This window comes from Brassica napus, chromosome C6 (genome assembly GCF_020379485.1).
Source record: "Brassica napus cultivar Da-Ae chromosome C6, Da-Ae, whole genome shotgun sequence".
NCBI lineage: Eukaryota > Viridiplantae > Streptophyta > Magnoliopsida > Brassicales > Brassicaceae > Brassica > Brassica napus.
The window spans coordinates 43,402,063-43,420,096 of record NC_063449.1 but is presented as its reverse complement, the minus strand read 5'-3'; the positions used below and the strand labels follow the sequence as shown (position 1 = coordinate 43,420,096).

General features: G+C 40.0%; 6 protein-coding genes across 6 annotated transcripts; 4 read left to right on the top strand and 2 right to left on the bottom strand.

Moving 5' to 3' along the window:
• The first annotated feature begins 363 nt into the window (after nt 1–363).
• On the top strand, nt 364–2,684 carry LOC106406679 (pentatricopeptide repeat-containing protein At1g71460, chloroplastic-like). Its single transcript, XM_013847382.3, has one exon. The coding sequence runs from the start codon at nt 407–409 to the stop codon at nt 2,474–2,476; it is 2,070 nt and encodes a 689-aa protein (XP_013702836.2). The 5' UTR covers nt 364–406; the 3' UTR covers nt 2,477–2,684.
• Nucleotides 2,685–2,693: 9 nt separating this feature from the next.
• On the bottom strand, nt 2,694–4,012 carry LOC106406680 (ethylene-responsive transcription factor ERF021-like). Its single transcript, XM_013847383.3, has one exon. The coding sequence runs from the start codon at nt 3,695–3,697 to the stop codon at nt 3,146–3,148; it is 552 nt and encodes a 183-aa protein (XP_013702837.1). The 5' UTR covers nt 3,698–4,012; the 3' UTR covers nt 2,694–3,145.
• A 1,856-nt stretch (nt 4,013–5,868) lies between these two features.
• LOC106406569 (tubulin-folding cofactor E) lies at nt 5,869–9,029 on the top strand. The gene is made up of 15 exons (XM_013847262.3): nt 5,869–6,326; nt 6,392–6,562; nt 6,638–6,684; nt 6,762–6,908; nt 6,993–7,067; nt 7,168–7,277; nt 7,376–7,485; nt 7,563–7,624; nt 7,747–7,854; nt 7,948–7,982; nt 8,072–8,137; nt 8,252–8,343; nt 8,425–8,501; nt 8,588–8,665; nt 8,746–9,029. The coding sequence occupies exons 1-15, from the start codon at nt 6,017–6,019 to the stop codon at nt 8,842–8,844; spliced, it is 1,587 nt and encodes a 528-aa protein (XP_013702716.1). The 5' UTR covers nt 5,869–6,016; the 3' UTR covers nt 8,845–9,029.
• On the bottom strand, nt 8,920–9,631 carry BNAC06G32540D (NOP protein chaperone 1). The gene has a single exon (XM_013847264.3). The coding sequence runs from the start codon at nt 9,521–9,523 to the stop codon at nt 8,993–8,995; it is 531 nt and encodes a 176-aa protein (XP_013702718.1). The 5' UTR covers nt 9,524–9,631; the 3' UTR covers nt 8,920–8,992.
• A 471-nt stretch (nt 9,632–10,102) lies between these two features.
• LOC106406438 (pentatricopeptide repeat-containing protein At1g71420-like) lies at nt 10,103–12,622 on the top strand. Its single transcript, XM_013847109.3, has one exon. The coding sequence runs from the start codon at nt 10,283–10,285 to the stop codon at nt 12,527–12,529; it is 2,247 nt and encodes a 748-aa protein (XP_013702563.3). The 5' UTR covers nt 10,103–10,282; the 3' UTR covers nt 12,530–12,622.
• LOC106406437 (SCY1-like protein 2 A) lies at nt 12,584–17,660 on the top strand. The gene is made up of 14 exons (XM_013847107.3): nt 12,584–13,335; nt 13,486–13,590; nt 13,695–13,802; nt 13,931–14,113; nt 14,243–14,369; nt 14,443–14,504; nt 14,613–14,699; nt 14,806–14,892; nt 15,205–15,318; nt 15,731–15,859; nt 15,959–16,021; nt 16,121–16,282; nt 16,390–16,508; nt 16,598–17,660. Exons 1-14 carry the CDS (start codon nt 12,844–12,846, stop codon nt 17,403–17,405), a joined length of 2,646 nt encoding a protein of 881 aa, XP_013702561.1. The 5' UTR covers nt 12,584–12,843; the 3' UTR covers nt 17,406–17,660.
• The last annotated feature ends 374 nt before the right edge of the window (nt 17,661–18,034 follow it).

The window sequence follows — 18,034 nt, the reverse complement described above, 5'->3', positions numbered from 1 at the left end:
AAAATGTTTGTGGCAAAAAAAAAAAGTAACATAAGTTATTTGGAATGTAAAAATGTTTTACATCGCTTTTTATATCATGTCTTTGAAGATGTAAATTAGATTTACATTTTGTGGGATAAAATTATGTTAGATTTATTCATAAAGATTTTACATTTAAAATAAAAATTGTATGAGAAAGAAAATTAATTTCACTAATTTCAATTAAATAAAGTGAAGTAAAAAATTCAAATGTACTATTAAGAGAAAATAGTTTAGTTTTTTTTTTAGTTTTAATAAATACTATTGTTGAATTTTTTTTGTGTAATATTTTGATGGGAAAATCTATTATTATACTAATTTTCATTTATTAAATAGTGAATGGTATAAATACTAACGACCACAGCTTAAGCAAGCGGCGAGTATCACCATGGAAGTAGTGTCGTCTCTCGGATTCCGAGACTTCCCGTCCCTTACATTGACCTCCAGCCTCAACCACCGTCCTCACCCTTCCTTCAAAGACAGACCTCCGACGAAATCTCCGGCTAGACCCATCAGAACCAGACGCCCTTCATCAACTCCCCCATCCAAAAAGCCCAAACCTTTCCGGGAGAGAGACGCCTTCCCTTCTTCCCTCCCTCTCCACTCCAAAAACCCACACATCATCCACAGAGCCATCCAAAACCTAGCTAGAAAGAACAAACTCGACGACGCTCTCACCATCCTCGACTATCTCGAACAGAGAGGGATCCCCGTAAACGCGACGACTTTCTCCGCGCTTTTAGCCGCCTGTGTTCGCCGGAAGTCGCTGATTCACGGCAAGCAGGTCCACGTTCATATAAGGATTAATGGGTTGGAGAAAAGCGAGTTCCTTGGGACGAAGCTCGTGCATTTGTACACTGCTTGCGGTTCGATCGAGGATGCGCAGAAGGTGTTCGACGAAAGTTCTAGCTCGAATGTTTATTCTTGGAACGCGCTGCTTAGAGGGACGGTGATATCTGGGAAGAGGAGGTATAAGGATGTTGTTTCTACGTTTGCGGAGATGAGAGAGCAAGGGGTTGATTTGAATGTGTATAGTTTGTCTAACGTGTTTAAGAGCTTTGCTGGCGCGTCTGCTTTGAGGCAGGGGTTGAAGACGCATGCTCTTGCGGTTAAGAACGGTTTGTTTAGTAGTGATTTTCTCAAGACTTCGGTTGTTGATATGTATTTCAAATGTGGGAAAGTGGGGCTTGCGCGTAGAGTGTTTGATGAGATTGAAGAGAGGGATATAGTTGCTTGGGGTGCAATGATTGCTGGATTGGCTCACAACAAAAGGCAGTGGGAAGCATTGGGGTTGTTTAGGATGATGATAAGTCGAGAAGGGATTTATCCAAACTCTGTTATAATTACAACGATTCTTCCTGTTCTTGGGGATGTTAAGGGACTGAAACTGGGCAAGGAGGTCCATGCGCATGTGTTGAAATCGAAGAATTACGTGGAGCAGCCGTTTGTTCACTCTGGTTTGATTGATTTTTACTGCAAGTGTGGGGATATGGTCTCTGGGAGACGGGTGTTCTATGGCTCTAAACAGAGGAATGCTATTTCTTGGACTGCACTGATGTCTGGATACGCAGCCAACGGAAGATTTGATCAAGCTTTGAGGTCTATTGTCTGGATGCAGCAAGAAGGGTTTAAGCCAGACGTTGTTACAATTGCTACTGTTCTTCCTGTTTGTGCAGAGCTGAGAGCTGTAAAGCAAGGAAAAGAGATCCATTGTTATGCTTTAAAGAAACTCTACTTGCCAAATGTTTCGTTAGTCACTTCCTTGATGGTGATGTACTCAAAGTGCGGAGTCCCAGAGTATCCTGCCAGACTCTTTGACAGGTTGGAGCAAAGGAATGTGAAAGCATGGACGGCTATGATTGACTGCTATGTGGTAACAGGGGATTTAAGGGCAGGGATCGAAGTGTTCAGATCAATGCTGTTATCGAAACACAGGCCAGATTCTGTCACAATGGGTAGGGTTTTGACTGTTTGCAGTGAGCTCAAAGCATTAAAGCTAGGGAAGGAGATTCATGGACACATCCTGAAGAAAGAATTCGAGTCGATCCCTTTTGTTTCTGCAAGAATCATCAAGATGTATGGACAATGTGGAGATCTCAAAAGTGCTAATTTCTCTTTTGATTCTGTTGTTGTCAAGGGCTCTCTGACATGGACCGCCATTATAGAAGCCTATGAATGCAATGGACGCCTTCGAGATGCAGTGAACTGCTTTGAGCAAATGAGATCAGAAGGGTTTACTCCCAACGCCTTCACCTTTACAGCAGTTTTATCTATTTGCAGTCGAGCCGGATTTGCTGATGAAGCTTGCCGCTTCTTCCACTTAATGCACCAGACCTACAAATTGCAGCCATCAGAAGATCAGTATTCAATGGTTATAGAACTTCTCAATCGGGTTGGTCGTGTTGAAGAGGCGCAAAGACTTGCGATCATGAGTTCTTCATCATCCCTACAAATTTGACTGAAGAGCAGATATCTACTTTGCTTCTCTTAAGGCATAATGTAAGTTGCACTTCAACGATTTCTTAAAGAGTATATTCTGTTTTTTTTTTTTTTTTTTTTTGCAATAGCTTGGGTTATTGTATGTACTGGTTTTGAAAATGGAAGAACTACAACTTGATCAATTTGTAAAAAAGTCATGCAGTAATGAAAAGTAGATTTTCTTTTCATAAGATTAGTTAGAATAAAAAAATATATTATAGTTTTCAGGAATCCATACATATACCAAACCAAATCCAGGTTACTAAACTACAATTCATATTGAATTACATAAGCAAAATAGGTAATAAACAACTGAAAATAAATAAAAAATAAAAAATTAGTCACACCTCACAATCTTTAACACAGCTTATTAAATAGAAGCTGTGTGTCATATTAGTAACAAACTATTTAATTTGAAACTATTGGTGAAGAGGTCCATATCTGGGACCCATCAAGCTCATCTGTTCCTTTTGAAGAATACAAGTGTCCTTCCCTCCATAACTCAGATAAACTTTATTCTTTGCTATAACGTCAGAATCAACAACCCTTGTTCTTGATTCTAGAAACTAAACCCTAATACTTAAGCATTCTAGGCTAGTAACTTAAGCTGTTATGAACTCAATATTGAGCTGTAGAAACTCTCGTGGTTTTAAGCGTCCCAAAGAGAGTCAGTATGGTATGTATCCCAAGCACTCATCCCCATATAATTAGCAAACCCCATTGAGTAGTCATCTGTTGAATGCATCGACATGGTAGGAGACCCCAAAGTTGACTCGTTGATCGCTTGAATTTCTCTGGGCGAGAGCCTGACCATCGTTGGACCTGCGTTGGAAGAGCTCGAAGTGTCCACATGCATGGCTGACTCCACCGGTTCTGTTCTGAGACAGAGTGCTGCCTCATGAGCCGCCATGCGAATGCTGTCCGAGCTCGAGTCTGCAGGACGTGGCAGGCTGCCGACGAGCTCAGGGAAGTTGAGACGAGCCTCTCCTCCCCTGAAATGGAATGCTGCAACGTCATAGGCGGTTGCAGCCATTTCAGGAGTCTCGAAACTACCTAGCCAGATACGGTTCTTGGTCCCCGGTTCGCGGATTTCAGACACCCATTTGCCCCATTTCCTCTTACGGACTCCTCTGTAGACAGAGGGTATACCGGCTTGACCATCATATCGCGCATTGTTACTGGAATTACTAAGACCAGACATAACACACACAGAAGCAAAGACCTTTTTTGTAATTTGTCTGCTTGGATTATGATGTTGGAATGTTAACAAAGTCTGCAGTTATATTTAAAGGTGTGGATTAGTATCATATCAAAACAGCAGATAAAGCGTGTACATGTTTTTATAATATCTCAAGGCTTCTGTAAGTGCAGCTTCCAGGAAACTTCAGAGGTGGTGTGTGGGTTTAACAAGTGTTCTATCTCAAATGGAGATACTGTAGATTCACTTAAATAGTAATATCATGATTATAATAATGAGAATCTAAAGGGAGGAGTCAGAATCTGGATTGTGTGTTTAATATTGAAAAGAAGTGTAGTGAATAAAAGGAAGTAGTAGAGAGTGGATGAGTTTGGATTTTTGCTATAGAAGACGCGGTTTTGTTGCATCACCTGTGGACCCTCATGCGATACATTCCATAACCTTGTGATGCTAATGGTTGGTGGAGAAAGTGGATTTATCCTCAAACAAATGTCAAAGTTCATTGGTTCATGTACACTCTTCCGGAGTCAATTCAACGAGAATAATAAATTCACTGGCAGTTTCCTCTTCTTTTTGTAACAAAATAAATTCCCAAACTCTCTAGGGGTCCCATTCAAAAACAGAAAAAATCTTTTGTAATCTTTTATTTTGTGGCACCTGAACTAGGTTTGGATTTCTGAATATCTGTTTGGGTTCAGCTCAGGTTTCTCAGTTCCATTTTTAAATTTCATTTGGATTTTATATATATATGCTTGGATTGGTTTCAGTTTATAATACCTCGAGTTTAGATATATTTGATCTTCGTTTAAAATTTATTTTGGATACAAATTTATTTTGAGTTATTAATAATACTTCATACTCTTTCCGTTTCAAAAATATACATATTATAGAGAAAAAAATTGTTTCAAAAAGATATATTTTTCATATTTCCAATGCAATTTCTGTCAACTAATAATGAGAAATTGTGAAGTTCAAAAACATTAATTACATTTTTAAAGTTTTATTTGTTTAAAAATATAGGAAATATAAAAATACAAAAAACTATGTATTATTTTGAAACATATGGAGTATTCAGTATATTTATAATTGGATTGGGTTTGTTAATAATATTTCGGGTTTGAATAAATTTTGTTTCTGTTTTTTAAAAATAATCAATTTGACACCCAAATTCATTTCAGGTTCCATTGATAATAGTTCAGTGAAGTTTTGTTTCTGTTTAATTGGAAAGATATATATATTTTTTTTTTGTAAAAAAAATTGGAAAGATATGGTAATAATCAATCACATAACTATTTGCTTTACAAGGGAGCGTAGGAGGGAATGGTCTTGATCTGAAAAGGAGAAACGTTTTGTGTCTTTCGGGAAAGACAGCAGATAAAACGTTAAGGTGAAAGGAGACAGAGCAGATGAGTTTTCAATAAGAAAAATAAAAAAACTTTATTAACAAAAAAGGTGGGACTTTAGACCACCGACTTCATCTTTGTCTTATTTATCTGATTTGATAAAAGGTGTAGTTATAAAAAATACTCTTATCAAATCGAAAACAGTTATCCAAATCCGATGGATGTTTTTCCTTTCCCTTTTGTTGTTTGTTGTTTGTTTTTCCTTAGTAGTTTGTATTATGTGGCATCCTCAGCATAAGCACTACGGATGGGGTTTTACGCGTTGAGGGAAAACAATGTATCAAACCTCAAAACTTTCCTCTTAGTAAAAAGATTCAATGATGTAAGCTTTGACTCATTACACAACCAGCACATACCTTCTTGATACATTAGAGTAAAATTTAATTTGCTACTAACTTTTTTCCTAGAAAAAAAAAGTATGGTTTTCAACAACGGAAGATGGTGATTGGGCTTCCTAAAGACGACCATGGAGAGAAAGAGAGATGTATACATGAATATGAAGCGGTGGTGAGTTGCAGCTGGATTCCTAATTTAGTAGACTTATAATATAAATGGTGAGTTGCAGCTGGACTCCCCTGTCTGCGTGTGCTTAAGTCTTAATCTAGTAGTTTAATCCAAAACACAAGTCCTTCGTGGACTTATGATCTCCTTTGACTATTCGTAGTACTTGTCTGTCGGCGCGAAAATCGTTTTCTCTTAATCATGTGGGCTTTCTTAAGCCCAATATATTTCATAAGCCCAATAAATGTCAACCTACCTTTGTCGGAAGCCCATTATCACTTCCCCGTGAGAAAAGCCAATGTCCGAACTCCGAACACTCCTTGGTCGCTCCGCGAGGTTACAGTGACATTGTACGGTTTGTACTAAATCCGACGTCCAGGTTGACTTTCCGGCGAGTTATCCGATCGTAATTATCGAAATGAGCGGCGAGTCAAGCACCGAGTCATTTGAAATCGGGCGGCGAGTCCACTCGCTCAACGATCCGCGGCGAGTGGGCACGGTGAAGTACGTCGGAGGCGTGGAAGGGTACTCAGGGGCCTGGATCGGCGTTGATTGGGATAATGACGGCGATGGGAAACACGACGGAACATTTAACGGCGTTTTCTATTTTAACGGCCGTTCGCAGACCTCTGCCTCCTTTGTTCGATCCGAGAAGCTTAGCCGTGGAATCAATCTGCTTCAAGCGTTGGAGCTTAGATACCAAACCACTTCGAGTAAAGACGAAGAAGGTAATGCATAGGCTTATTATTTTACATGGTTGGTTCTGATCTAATGTTATCTTTGTTGTTGTTAGATGAAATGTATGTTCTGTCTGCGAAGAACAATCGTGTTTCGATTCAGCTTTTGGGAGGGGACAAGATCCAGGATAAGTTAAGTCGCCTTGACGAGCTTACTAGTGCTTCTCTTCCTTTTCTTGGTGTTAGCTCTCTTGGTGTTTCATCTGAGTTGGGCTCAGTTTTACCCAGTAAGATTCAATCTTTCTTTCAGTTAAAACACCCTTTTGTAATATTACTTATTTCGTTTGCTTCCTCTGTTCTAGATTTGAAGCTTCTGGACTTGACTGGAAACTTGATTTCTGACTGGGAGGTATATGATTGTAACATATCAGCAAAAAGATTATTCCTTTACAGTTTATGGTTTGATAATTTGTTTCTGGCTTACAGGAAATTTGTGCTCTCTGTGAAAAGTTACCAGCACTTACCACGCTTAATTTGTCTTACAACTCTTTGTCAAGTGAGGTTAACTCTCTGCCGCAGTTGAAAAACATCCGTGTTTTGGTTCTAAATAATACTGGTCTGAGCTGGACTCAGGTGATCTATGATTCTTCTCAGATGAACTAGTTGAGCACCATTCGCCAGTTTTTAACTTTTATGGCGCTTACTATAATGGAGCAGGTTGAAAAACTTAGGCCCTCGTTACCTGCACTTGAGGAGTTGCATTTGATGGGAAACATGATATCTTCCATAACGGTAATGTTCTATATTGTAAAACATTTCTTTGTAGACGATACTTGAATTACATTTTACGTTCAGTTCAGGTTGTAAACTGTGAACTTTTTTTTTGTTGCAGTCAGCATCATCCTCAGAGGACCAAGCATTTAATTCTCTGCGGCTTCTCAACTTGGAGGATAACTGTATCTCCGAGTGGAGTGAAGTATTAAAGCTATCTCAACTTCCATGGTCAGTAATAAATAATTTATCTTCTACTTGTAGTTGATGGATAATACACATTGCACATCCTTGTTTAAAAACTTAGCAATATGAATGTTACTTCTCAGCTTGGAGCACCTTTACCTGAACAAGAATAAGCTTTCACGCATCTTTAATGACAATGAATCACCAAAGAAAATCAGCGACCCGTTTCCAAGTCTGCGTTGTCTCCTTCTAGGTAATCACTTCCAAGTGTTATATCCCCTTCTATGAAATTTAGCCATTTGTCTAACCTCATTGCATTTTTATTTTCAGGAGCTAACAACATTGGTGATCTGGCCTCGATAGACGCACTGAATGTGTTTCCTAAGTTGGTGGTACTGATCTTCTGTTCTGTGATACTCTAATAGTTCAAGCATAAGCATTGATTTACTAGTTTACGACTAATAGGACTATTAAATTCATATACTTTAACTGAACATGTCTCTTCAAGTAATAGGACATCAGGCTTTCGGATAACCCAATAACTGATCTTGCTAGAGACGGTGTCCCTAGATATGTTCTCGTTGCACGGTTGACGAAAGTACAAGTGCTGAACGGGAGTGAGGTAGAACAAGTTCCTTAATCATTATTTAACATATTGTTACCTTTCTACTTTCACTGCTCTATTAAATCTGAATCTATTTGTTTTTATTGTCAGGTCAGAGCTCGTGAGAAGAAGGAATCTGAGATCCGGTAAATGTTTAACTCTTCTCGTCTTGGTCGATCTTCTTGTTTGATTTTAGCAGTAGGAATATTATTACTTCTATTTTGGATAATCACAGGTATGTCCGAATGGTGATGTCAAAGTTCAATAACAAGCCCGAGGAGATTGAGCTGCTTCACCCTAGGTACATTTTTCAAAACTATATATCTTCTTTATTCTAATCTTCACAAATAGAATTTTAAAGGGTTTAGATTAATGAAGTTAATATTAGAAAGTTTCCCCTGCTTGTGATTGCTAGGTTTAATGAACTCAAGAAACTACACGGACTTGATGATGAAGTGGCATCAGCTGAGAACACCCGCCCGAAGAATATAGCATCTGGACTTATCTGTATGTCTTTATTAAAATTTTCTCATGCATGGTTGATTGATACTATAGAAGCTGCTCTGATTTAAGCTATTACATGTATAGCCATTACTCTCAAATGCGTTGGTCCATCGATGGGTGAGAAGCCTCCGTTGACAGACAAGCTACCAAGCAGTATCACGGTTGTTACTCGAGTCTTATCTTGAAAATTTTTAGTCGAAACTGTGAAGATTGTCGTTAAATGCTTTCGATTGGTGTTTGTGAACAGGTTAAGAAGCTAAAGAGTTTATGTGAGAACTTGTTCAAACTCGGGTCTATCAAGCTAAGATTATTTCTTCATGAAGAGGTTCGTGAAAAGATCTATGAGACTGTTTTGTATCTCTGTTACGTTCACATCAATGTAACAGCTCTATATTTCCATTACAGGGCTCGCCGTTTCCTACACCAATCGATGACGAGACATCGAGATTACTTGACGCTGGAATCTACGACGGCTGTACACTTCTCGTCGACGAAGAGAGCTAAGACCATCACATACACACTTTTCGCAAGTTACTTGAGACCACTTTTAAGTGTTTTTTTTTTCCGACAAAACACAACTGATGGAATATGATTATGCAATGTTTTATATAAATTAAAGTATTGAACTTGAGAGAAGATCAAAAACATAATTTTAAGAGAGCTCAACGATCTTGGCTCGTTTTCCACTACTTTCTTCACCTTTAGAGCTCTTCTTGTCATCATCATCTTCATCGTCGCTATCACTCTCATCATCGTCGCCATCACTCTCATCATCGCTGCTTCCATTAACCAAACCATTACCGGCAATAGCTGCTTCAGCAGCTCTGACAGCTTCAGGCGTGTTGAGATCAGCAACACCGAGCATCAAATCCATCTCAATAACTTGAGACTCGTCTCCAGTAAGTGCTTCGAGATCAAAAGCTTCGGAGTTTCCTTCCTCTGCTTCTTGCTCAAGTTTCTTGTTGGCCTCCGCCATGACTCCAAGAAAGCCTTTGAGTTTGTCGAGAAACTCGCTTTTGGGAACTGGAGCTATCGTTGGCTTCGATGGAGGAGGAGCCTCCTTCTCCCTCTTCTTGTGCTTCTTAGATATCAAAAGTGCTGAACCGATAGCAGAGGAGGAAGAAGAAGATGGATTCTTGTGTTCCAATTCAAGAAGATCTTTGCTGGTTCCTTTCCGTCCCATGGTTACGAGACTTTGGAGAAGAAGAGAGCTGCGAGATTGACCTAGAAAAAAAGCTTGAGGTCGCCGCTATTACTTTTAGGGTTTTGGTGCAAGCAGTCGCTTTGTAGCAAAATTTATATGGAAAATTTAACTTTTTTTTTTGTTTTGAAACACAATGTGGAAAATTTAACTAATTTTGATAAATTAGAAGAGAAAACTGCCAAAAATCCTTAATTTATAAAACAAACCTGATATTTTGAAATTTCATTCAAACTCTTTTTATTGTCAAATTTATTTATTTTAATTTAATTGTTTTTTGTTAATTAAACTATTTTAGATGCGTGAAAATATAACGGTTAAAATCGAATTCAACTCACGTAAAACAGTCCGATTATTTTGACATTTTTCACACCAATTAAAAAAACGATGGAAATATATGTATATTGTAACAAGAAAATAAGTGTAATTTGTATTAGAACTGCAAAGTGTTTTTTTTTTTTTTGTAACTGGAAAAAAAAAAAGACAAAATGATACTATGAAACAGCTAATTTAAAAAAATAAAGATTGAAAATGGTTTAAATACAAGTTTATAAACTTTTTTTAGCTTAATTGCAAAAGTTGAGAGGGTTGTCTTTAACAGTTAGTCAAAACGGGCACGTCGACGGGTCGGACTATTTGGCTTTCCCGGTAGGAACGACTTCGCCGGAGCTCCGATCATCTTCCTCCTCTATTGCTTAACATACATTTATCATGTTTCCGTGAGAGAATCTTGGGACGTCGATGATTGCAAGTGTATCCCAAATCTCTTTCGGGAGCTTAAAGCGCTTTATCTCTGCTTCACCTTCTCCACTGAATCACGAGCTCGTTGAAAGACTGCGTACGTTAGTAAGGTCTAACGATCTCCAGCGAGCTTTCTCATTGTTCTATTCTGCGCCTCTCGAGCTTCAGTCCCACCAAGCTTACGGCGCTCTGTTCCAAGCATGTGCAGAGCAACGCAATCTCCGTCACGGCGTTACCTTACACCACCACATGCTCTCGCATCCCTGTTCGTATTCGCAAGATCTTTTCCTCGCGAACCATCTCATCACTATGTACACGAAATGCGGGAAAGTATTATACGCGCGTAAGGTGTTCGATGAAATGCCTGAGAGGAACGTGGTTTCGTGGACTTCGTTGATTACAGGGTATGCAAAGGAAGGGGACGAGCAAGAAGAAGGGTTTAGTCTCTTCTCTGATATGTTATCCCACTGTTTACCTAACGAGTTTGCGGTGTCGAGCGTGCTGACTTCGTGCCGGTACGAGGCTGGAAAGCAGGTACACGGACTTGCTTTGAAGCTGGGTTTGCATTGTTCGGTTTACGTGGCGAATGCGCTTATCTCTATGTACGGTAGGTGTGGTCGTGACGGCGCAGCTGGATACGAGGCTTGGACTGTGTTTGAGGCCATGGAGTTTAAGAATTTGGTTGCTTGGAACTCGATGATTGCAGCTTTTCAGTGCTGCAATCTCGGGAAAGAGTCTGTTGGTGTTTTTATGCAGATGCGTAGTGAAGGAGTGGGGTTTGATCGCGCCACATTGCTTAATGTATGTTCTTCTTTGTATAAATGCTCTGACTTGGTTCCTGATGAGGTTTCGAAGTGTTGCCTTCAGCTGCATTGTCTGAGTGTGAAGTCCGGGTTTGTGACTCAGGCTGAAGTGGCTACTGCATTGGTTAAAGTTTATTCGGAAGTTTTAGGAGAGTTTAGTGATTGCTACAAGCTTTTTATGGAAATGAGTCATTGTAGAGATATTGTTGCTTGGACTGGGATTATAACAGCGTTTGCAGTGTATGATCCAGAGATGGCTATTCATCTCTTTGGTCAGTTGCGTCAGGAGAAGCTGAGTCCTGACTGGTATACTTTCTCAAGTGTATTAAAAGCTTGCGCGGGACTTGTCACTGCTCGACAGGCTTTGACTATACACGCTCAGGTCATTAAAGGTGGTTTTGGTGCGGACACAGTGCTGAACAACTCTTTAATCCATGCTTATGCTAAATGTGGCTCTCTTGACTTGTGCAAACGTGTGTTTGACGATATGGATTCGAGGGATGTTGTGTCCTGGAACTCAATGCTCAAAGCTTACTCGCTGCACGGACAAGTAGACTCGATTCTACCAGTCTTTCAGCAAATGGACATCAAGCCCGATTCAGCGACTTTTATAGCCCTTCTCTCGGCTTGCAGCCACGCTGGACGAGTAGAAGAAGGAATGAAAATATTCAGATCCATGTTTGAGGAACCTGAAACTCTTCCTCAGCTAAATCACTACGCTTGTGTGATCGACATGCTGGGTCGAGCTGAGCGTTTTACGGATGCAGAGGAAGTTATCAAGCAGATGCCAATGGTCCCAGACGCCGTAGTTTGGAGCGCGCTACTGGGTTCGTGTAGGAAACATGGTAACACACATTTAGGTAAGTTAGCGGCAGATAAACTGAAAGAGCTAGAACCAACAAACTCGTTGAGTTACATCCAGATGTCAAACATATACAGTGCAGAAGGTAGCTTCAACGAAGCCGGTAAAAGCAGAAAGGAGATGGAAACATGGAGAGTGAAGAAAGAACCAGGCTTGAGCTGGACTGAGATAGGAAACAAAGTTCACGAATTCGCGTCTGGAGGACGCCGCCGCGCAGACAGGGAAGCCATATACAAGGAACTCGAGAGGCTTATTGGTCGGTTAAAGGAGATGGGTTACGTCCCAGAGATGAGGTCAGCGTTACAAGATATAGAAGAGGAAGAACAGAAGGAAGAGCATTTGTTGCATCACAGCGAGAAATTAGCATTAGCTTTTGCTGTGATGGAGGGAAGAAGAAGATCACACGATGGTGGTGTTGCTGTGAATGTGATACAGATAATGAAGAACATAAGGATATGCATTGATTGCCATAACTTCATGAAACTGGCGTCTAAGCTTTTGGGGAAAGAGATTCTTGTGAGAGACTCGAATCGGTTTCACCATTTTAAAGATTCTTCCTGCTCTTGTAACGACTACTGGTAATCGCCGACATTGAGACATAATGTTACTTCTATCTCAAGACAAGGACAAGGACAAGGACTGGTCTGGAAATAAATAAAATTATTTTTTAAAGAATTTTAAAAGACTGTTACGTGTGTTGCAGTAAAGGAAAATAGAAATAGAAAAATCAAACAAACAAGTTGGCAAGAGAGGTGGGGGAGGAAGAAGACGATCTGATCTTCGATCCGCCATCGTTTTCCTCCTCGTTCCCATTTAGATACGTATTCTTACTTCTGCTTTGTTGTAGATCTCTTGTCGGATCACCGTTTTTTAACATTGTCGGAATCCGACAAAAAATGTCGTTGAACATGAAAACGTTTACTCAAGCTCTGGCCAGAACGGCGGCTGTGATCGAGAAGACGGTGCAAACCACAGTACAGGAAGTCACGGGACCGAAGGCTCTTCAGGACTACGAGCTTCTCGATCAGATCGGTTCCGCTGGTCCTGGCCTCGCTTGGAAGCTGTACGCAGCCAAAGCGCGTGACGCCACGCGTTCTCAGCAGTACCCCACCGTATGCGTCTGGATGCTTGACAAGCGTGCTCTGTCGGAGTCTCGTGTCCGAGCTGGGCTATCTAAGGCAGCTGAAGACGCGTTTCTTGATCTGATTCGAGCTGATGCAGGGAAGTTGGTGAGGTTGAGGCATCCTGGTGTGGTACACGTGGTGCAGGCGCTCGATGAGAATAAGAATGCTATGGCTTTGGTTACGGAGCCGCTCTTTGCTTCTGTGGCTAATGCGCTACGGAATGTGGAGAATGTGGCTAATGTGCCGAAAGATCTGAAGTCAATGGTAAGCTGTTTGTGCTATGTTAGCTTCATGTATCCGTTTTATCATGTTGCTTACTGTCATTGCAACTTAATTTGAGGTCAACCTTGGCTTGGAGACAACTGCTGTAATGAGAGAATGAGTGATTGGTTATTGTTTGCTATAATTGTGTAGGAGATGAGCTTGTTAGAGGTGAAGCATGGTCTGCTCCAGATTTCCGAGACACTGAACTTTCTACACAATAACGCCCAGCTCATCCATCGAGCCATATCTCCCGAGGTTACTTTTTTTCTTTTTTCTTAAAGGCATGCTTGTTTGTTTTCTTATAAGTTGTATGTTTATGGTTAATTAACATGTGGAATTGTATTGTAACATCCTTGCAGAATGTTCTTATTACTTCAGCTGGTTCTTGGAAGCTTGCCGGATTTGGTTTTGCTATTTCAGCAGCACATGCTGGGAATTTGGATAACATGCAATCATTTCACTATTCTGTGAGTGTTAACTTTGAAATGTTTACATTTACTAGACTCTTGTATATTTTGTTGTATTCAGCTGTACAAGTTAGATAACTTCCTATCCTATGTATGATGACTGTTGTCTTTTGATATGGAACGTGCAGGAATATGACGTCGAGGATTCAATGCTGCCAGTCCAGCCATCCCTAAATTACACTGCACCTGAACTAGTGCGCAGCAAAAGTCCTTCAGCTGGAGTTTCTTCGGACATTTTCAGTTTTGGATGCCTGGCCTACCATTTAGTTGCTCGGAAACCGTTGTTAGACTGCAATAACAATGTCAAGATGGTAACTTTAAGCTGTCTGATATGTCGTGTATTGCTAGATGTCTTAGGAGTACTTTCTGTTATCTTGTATAATTGAAATAAATCTTTAGGTTTCCACGGTTGATTATGGTTATTCTTAAATTTCTTGCAGTACCTGAACACGTTGAACTATATAACAAATGAATCTTTCTCATCTATACCCTCGGACTTGGTATCTGATTTGCAAAGGATGCTATCAATGAACGAGGCCTACAGACCAACAGCATTAGATTTCACAGGTAAGAGGGCATAATTTTGATGAGGTTTCCTGATTTATTGCTAACATGTTTGTCTTGAACCCTCATTCTGCAGGATCTAGTTTTTTTCGAACCGACGCTAGGTTGCGTGCTCTCCGTTTTCTTGATCACATGCTTGTACGTATATAAACTTCGAATCCTTTTTCATACAGGCTGTGCGTTGGTGATGGAAAATGTATTTCCACATCTGATAACGTTTTCGGACAATTTTGCCTTTTATTGCAGGAAAGAGATAACATGCAGAAGTCCGAGTTCTTAAAAGCGTTATCAGATATGTGGAAAGATTTTGATTCCCGTGTGTTACGGTATAAGGTAGGTAGTCACTTTAATGGCTGTTTTTGCGTCTTGATAGAATAATATTTGATGATCAGGTGATTTGTCTTTGCATCAACTAAGCGAACCAGATTTTATCATGTAGGTGCTTCCACCTCTTTGTGCTGAACTTAGGAATTTGGTTTTGCAACCAATCATCTTGCCAATGGTTCTAACTATAGCACAGTCTCAGGTAATTTCAAATTCGGTGAATCAGAGTCCCATAGGTTTCTTCACTAGATTGTTGTGATTTATAGGTGCCATTGGTTTCTAGATAGAACGAGTTTTCCTTCTCACATACTTGTATTGTATACGACCAAAGGTTCTCCCTCAATTGTTTTTACTTGTAATATATAAATGGTATTTTTTGTTATATAGTTATTTCTCAGCCTGTCATTTTGTACAAATTTTTTTGGACTTTTTAGCGATGGTCTTTGATCAATAGAGTCAATATTGGCATTTCACTAAATGCTTAATTGTTGCAATCTGAAAATGACATTTGCAGGATAGGAATGACTTTGAGTTGATAACACTACCAGCTCTTGTTCCTGTTCTCAGTACGGCTTCTGGAGATACATTACTCTTGCTTGTAAAGCATGCAGAGCTTATTACTAACAAGGTGAAATTGATCAATGTGTATGCATCACTGCATTATGTTTTTCTTACCCTGCACATGTTTATTTCTCCTTAAGTTCTTTTGATTGGATGAAGGATTTTTGTGTTAAGTATGGTTCTCCATAATAGATGACTTGCACTAGTAAACGCAGCACATAATCTCTACATAGTCTTTTGTTCTGTCATAAACATTACTAGCTTCAGTTTTTCTAGTCAGACACATCCTTTTTGATATCTATTTCTGACTTGTGTTTTATCTATGGTAGTCTGGTTGAAAACTTTCATATTGAAGTTCGACTGGCTGCTCTTTGTTTTTGAATACCATTTGTATATATGCATTGAAATCACTATCCCTTATTTTATATTGCTACAGGGTGAGATCCTTACTTGGCTTATATTTTTGTTCAATGTTTCAGACTGATAGCGAGCATCTTGTATCACATGTCCTCCCTTTGCTTCTCCGGGCCTACAATGATAATGATGTCCGCATACAGGAGGAAGTTCTTAAAAAATCCACCTCTGTCGCTAAGCAACTCGATGGTCAGGTGATGCTTAATATTTTGTTTTATCTTCGGGTTGGGCAGAGTATTGTCATTCAACTCTAGATTAGTTCTTTAAGTTAAAGTTTCCTTTTTCTTTTGCAGGTTGTGAAGGAAGCAATTTTGCCTCGCGTACATGGCTTGGCTCTTAAAACTACAGTTGCTGCGGTATGTTATGACTTGTTTGATTATCTAAGCCTAATTTTCTTTTAATATACAGATTCTGTCATCTTATGAAGTTTTGATTTGAATATACTTGTTGCTCAGGTCAGAGTAAATGCTTTGCTCTGCTTAGCAGAGCTGGTTCAAACGCTTGATAAACCTGCTGTTATTGAAATTCTGCAAACAGTTCAGTGTTGTACTGCTGTTGATCGTTCTGCACCTACCCTTATGTGTACCCTTGCCATCGCAAACGCAATTCTCAAACAGGTAGGAAACAGGCTCAAATTTCACCTTCATATTTGAGATTTGAACCTCTTGACTTCCCTCTTCTCTATCTGCGGTAGCATCACACTTTCTCTGTCATTGTTCTGTAGTATGGAGTTGAATTTACAGCGGAACATGTGCTTACCCTGATGATGCCGCTTCTCACTGCCCAACAACTTAACGTCCAGCAGTTCGCCAAATATATGCTATTTGTCAAAGATATTCTCAGGTATCCAGTACTTAGGAATAATGTTCACGTCCTTACCACTGCATAGTGTTGTTGTCTTACTATGATCTCTGCTTTCTTTCGTGAAACAGAAAAATAGAGGAAAAGAGAGGAGTTACAGTGAGTGATTCTGGAGTCCCAGAGGTGAAACCTCATTCGGCTGCCAATGGAGTCCAGTTTCAATCATCAAACCAAACACCTGAGAAGGTTGCTTCTGCAGCTAAGAGCAGCCCAGCTTGGGATGAAGATTGGGGTTCTTCGAGCAAAGATTCTGCTGTTGCAAATCATGCGTCTTCTCATCAAGTCACGAACAATCAGTTTAACAAATCCTCAAACCAGTCACAGCCTTTGCCAAACAAGGCAACAGCGCCAACCACATGCCCTCCAGTGGATATTGAGTGGCCTCCAAGACAATTGTCAAGCCTCACTGCTCCACCAATAGCTGATGAGACACAGCTAAACACAGGAACATCATCTACTCCGGGTTTTGATGAACTAGACCCTTTTGCTAATTGGCCTCCACGCACCAACAACAGCGCTTCTGTTGCTTCTACCGGTCTCAACAATGGCACCGTATCTGGTTTTAGCAACAATTTAACAGCCGGCAGTCCTTTTCAGACAGCTAGCAATGACAACTGGGCATTCAGCAATGCCTCCTTGTCTTCGCTCCAACCACCCCAGCAAAGCCAGGACCAAGGAGTGTCATCTTTCTCCAGCGGTTCTAACAATAACCAGAAGCCAGCAGACATCAGCTCCATATTCAGTCCAAACAGAACCGGTCAGCCTGCAATGAAACTCACGCCACCGCCTTGGACAGCAATGGGAAGAGGAAGGGGAAGAGGTAGAGGCGGCACCTCAAAGCCCAATGGTTCACAAACATCCCTAGTGGATCTACTATGACAAAAGGCTCCCGAGGTTGGTGTTTGGTACACGTGGAGAGTGCCTGATGTACTGATGTTCTGTGTGACAGAAAAAAATTCAGAAAATTGGAGATGTTATATAAACATCTTCCCGGATTAGTTTCACATATAAACCTTACTACAAGCTTTCATGTTTTCAAGTTGTGTAAATTTTGTTCTGTTTCCTTCTTCGGCTGTTGCGCTATTTTCATGTATACGGATTTTCCTTAAATATAGAACTGAATTACCTTTCAAATGTCCGCATCTCTCCATTGCTTTTTTTAAGAAAAAAATCGTTATGGGAAAAGATAGCATGACTGACGTGTGGGGGTAAGCAACCTTCTTAGTGTAGGGTAAAGTCTGAAAAAAAAAAGAGAAATCCAGTGAAACACAGTAGGGCAGAGTAAGTTCTGTATTTAAGAAAAAGAAGTTTTATGGGCTATGTAAACACAATTCCTATGAAAAAACAAATTGATTGGAATGTACTTGTTGCAGAGGTCAGAGTATGAATGTTACAGAAAATTCAAGTTGACTTGTATTTCTAATGTCGGAATCTCACCGTCTGTCTTTTAGAAATAAAATTGTACGAGTAACTAACCTGTGATCCTAAAAGTTGATAAGTTCTATATT

What these genes read in the sequence shown, in the direction of transcription:
- LOC106406679 (XM_013847382.3), top strand. Translation starts at nt 407, where the DNA reads ATGGAAGTAGTGTCGTCTCTCGGATTCCGAGACTTCCCGTCCCTTACA.
- LOC106406680 (XM_013847383.3), bottom strand. Translation starts at nt 3,697, where the DNA reads ATGTCTGGTCTTAGTAATTCCAGTAACAATGCGCGATATGATGGTCAA.
- LOC106406569 (XM_013847262.3), top strand. Translation starts at nt 6,017, where the DNA reads ATGAGCGGCGAGTCAAGCACCGAGTCATTTGAAATCGGGCGGCGAGTC. An exon ending in ACTTGATTTCTGACTGGGAG is followed by an intron (nt 6,685 to 6,761) that starts GTATATGATTGT and finishes TCTGGCTTACAG; the next exon opens with GAAATTTGTGCTCTCTGTGA. An exon ending in TCTGCGTTGTCTCCTTCTAG is followed by an intron (nt 7,486 to 7,562) that starts GTAATCACTTCC and finishes TTTTATTTTCAG; the next exon opens with GAGCTAACAACATTGGTGAT.
- BNAC06G32540D (XM_013847264.3), bottom strand. Translation starts at nt 9,523, where the DNA reads ATGGGACGGAAAGGAACCAGCAAAGATCTTCTTGAATTGGAACACAAG.
- LOC106406438 (XM_013847109.3), top strand. Translation starts at nt 10,283, where the DNA reads ATGATTGCAAGTGTATCCCAAATCTCTTTCGGGAGCTTAAAGCGCTTT.
- LOC106406437 (XM_013847107.3), top strand. Translation starts at nt 12,844, where the DNA reads ATGTCGTTGAACATGAAAACGTTTACTCAAGCTCTGGCCAGAACGGCG. An exon ending in ATCGAGCCATATCTCCCGAG is followed by an intron (nt 13,591 to 13,694) that starts GTTACTTTTTTT and finishes ACATCCTTGCAG; the next exon opens with AATGTTCTTATTACTTCAGC. An exon ending in GTTTTCTTGATCACATGCTT is followed by an intron (nt 14,505 to 14,612) that starts GTACGTATATAA and finishes CTTTTATTGCAG; the next exon opens with GAAAGAGATAACATGCAGAA.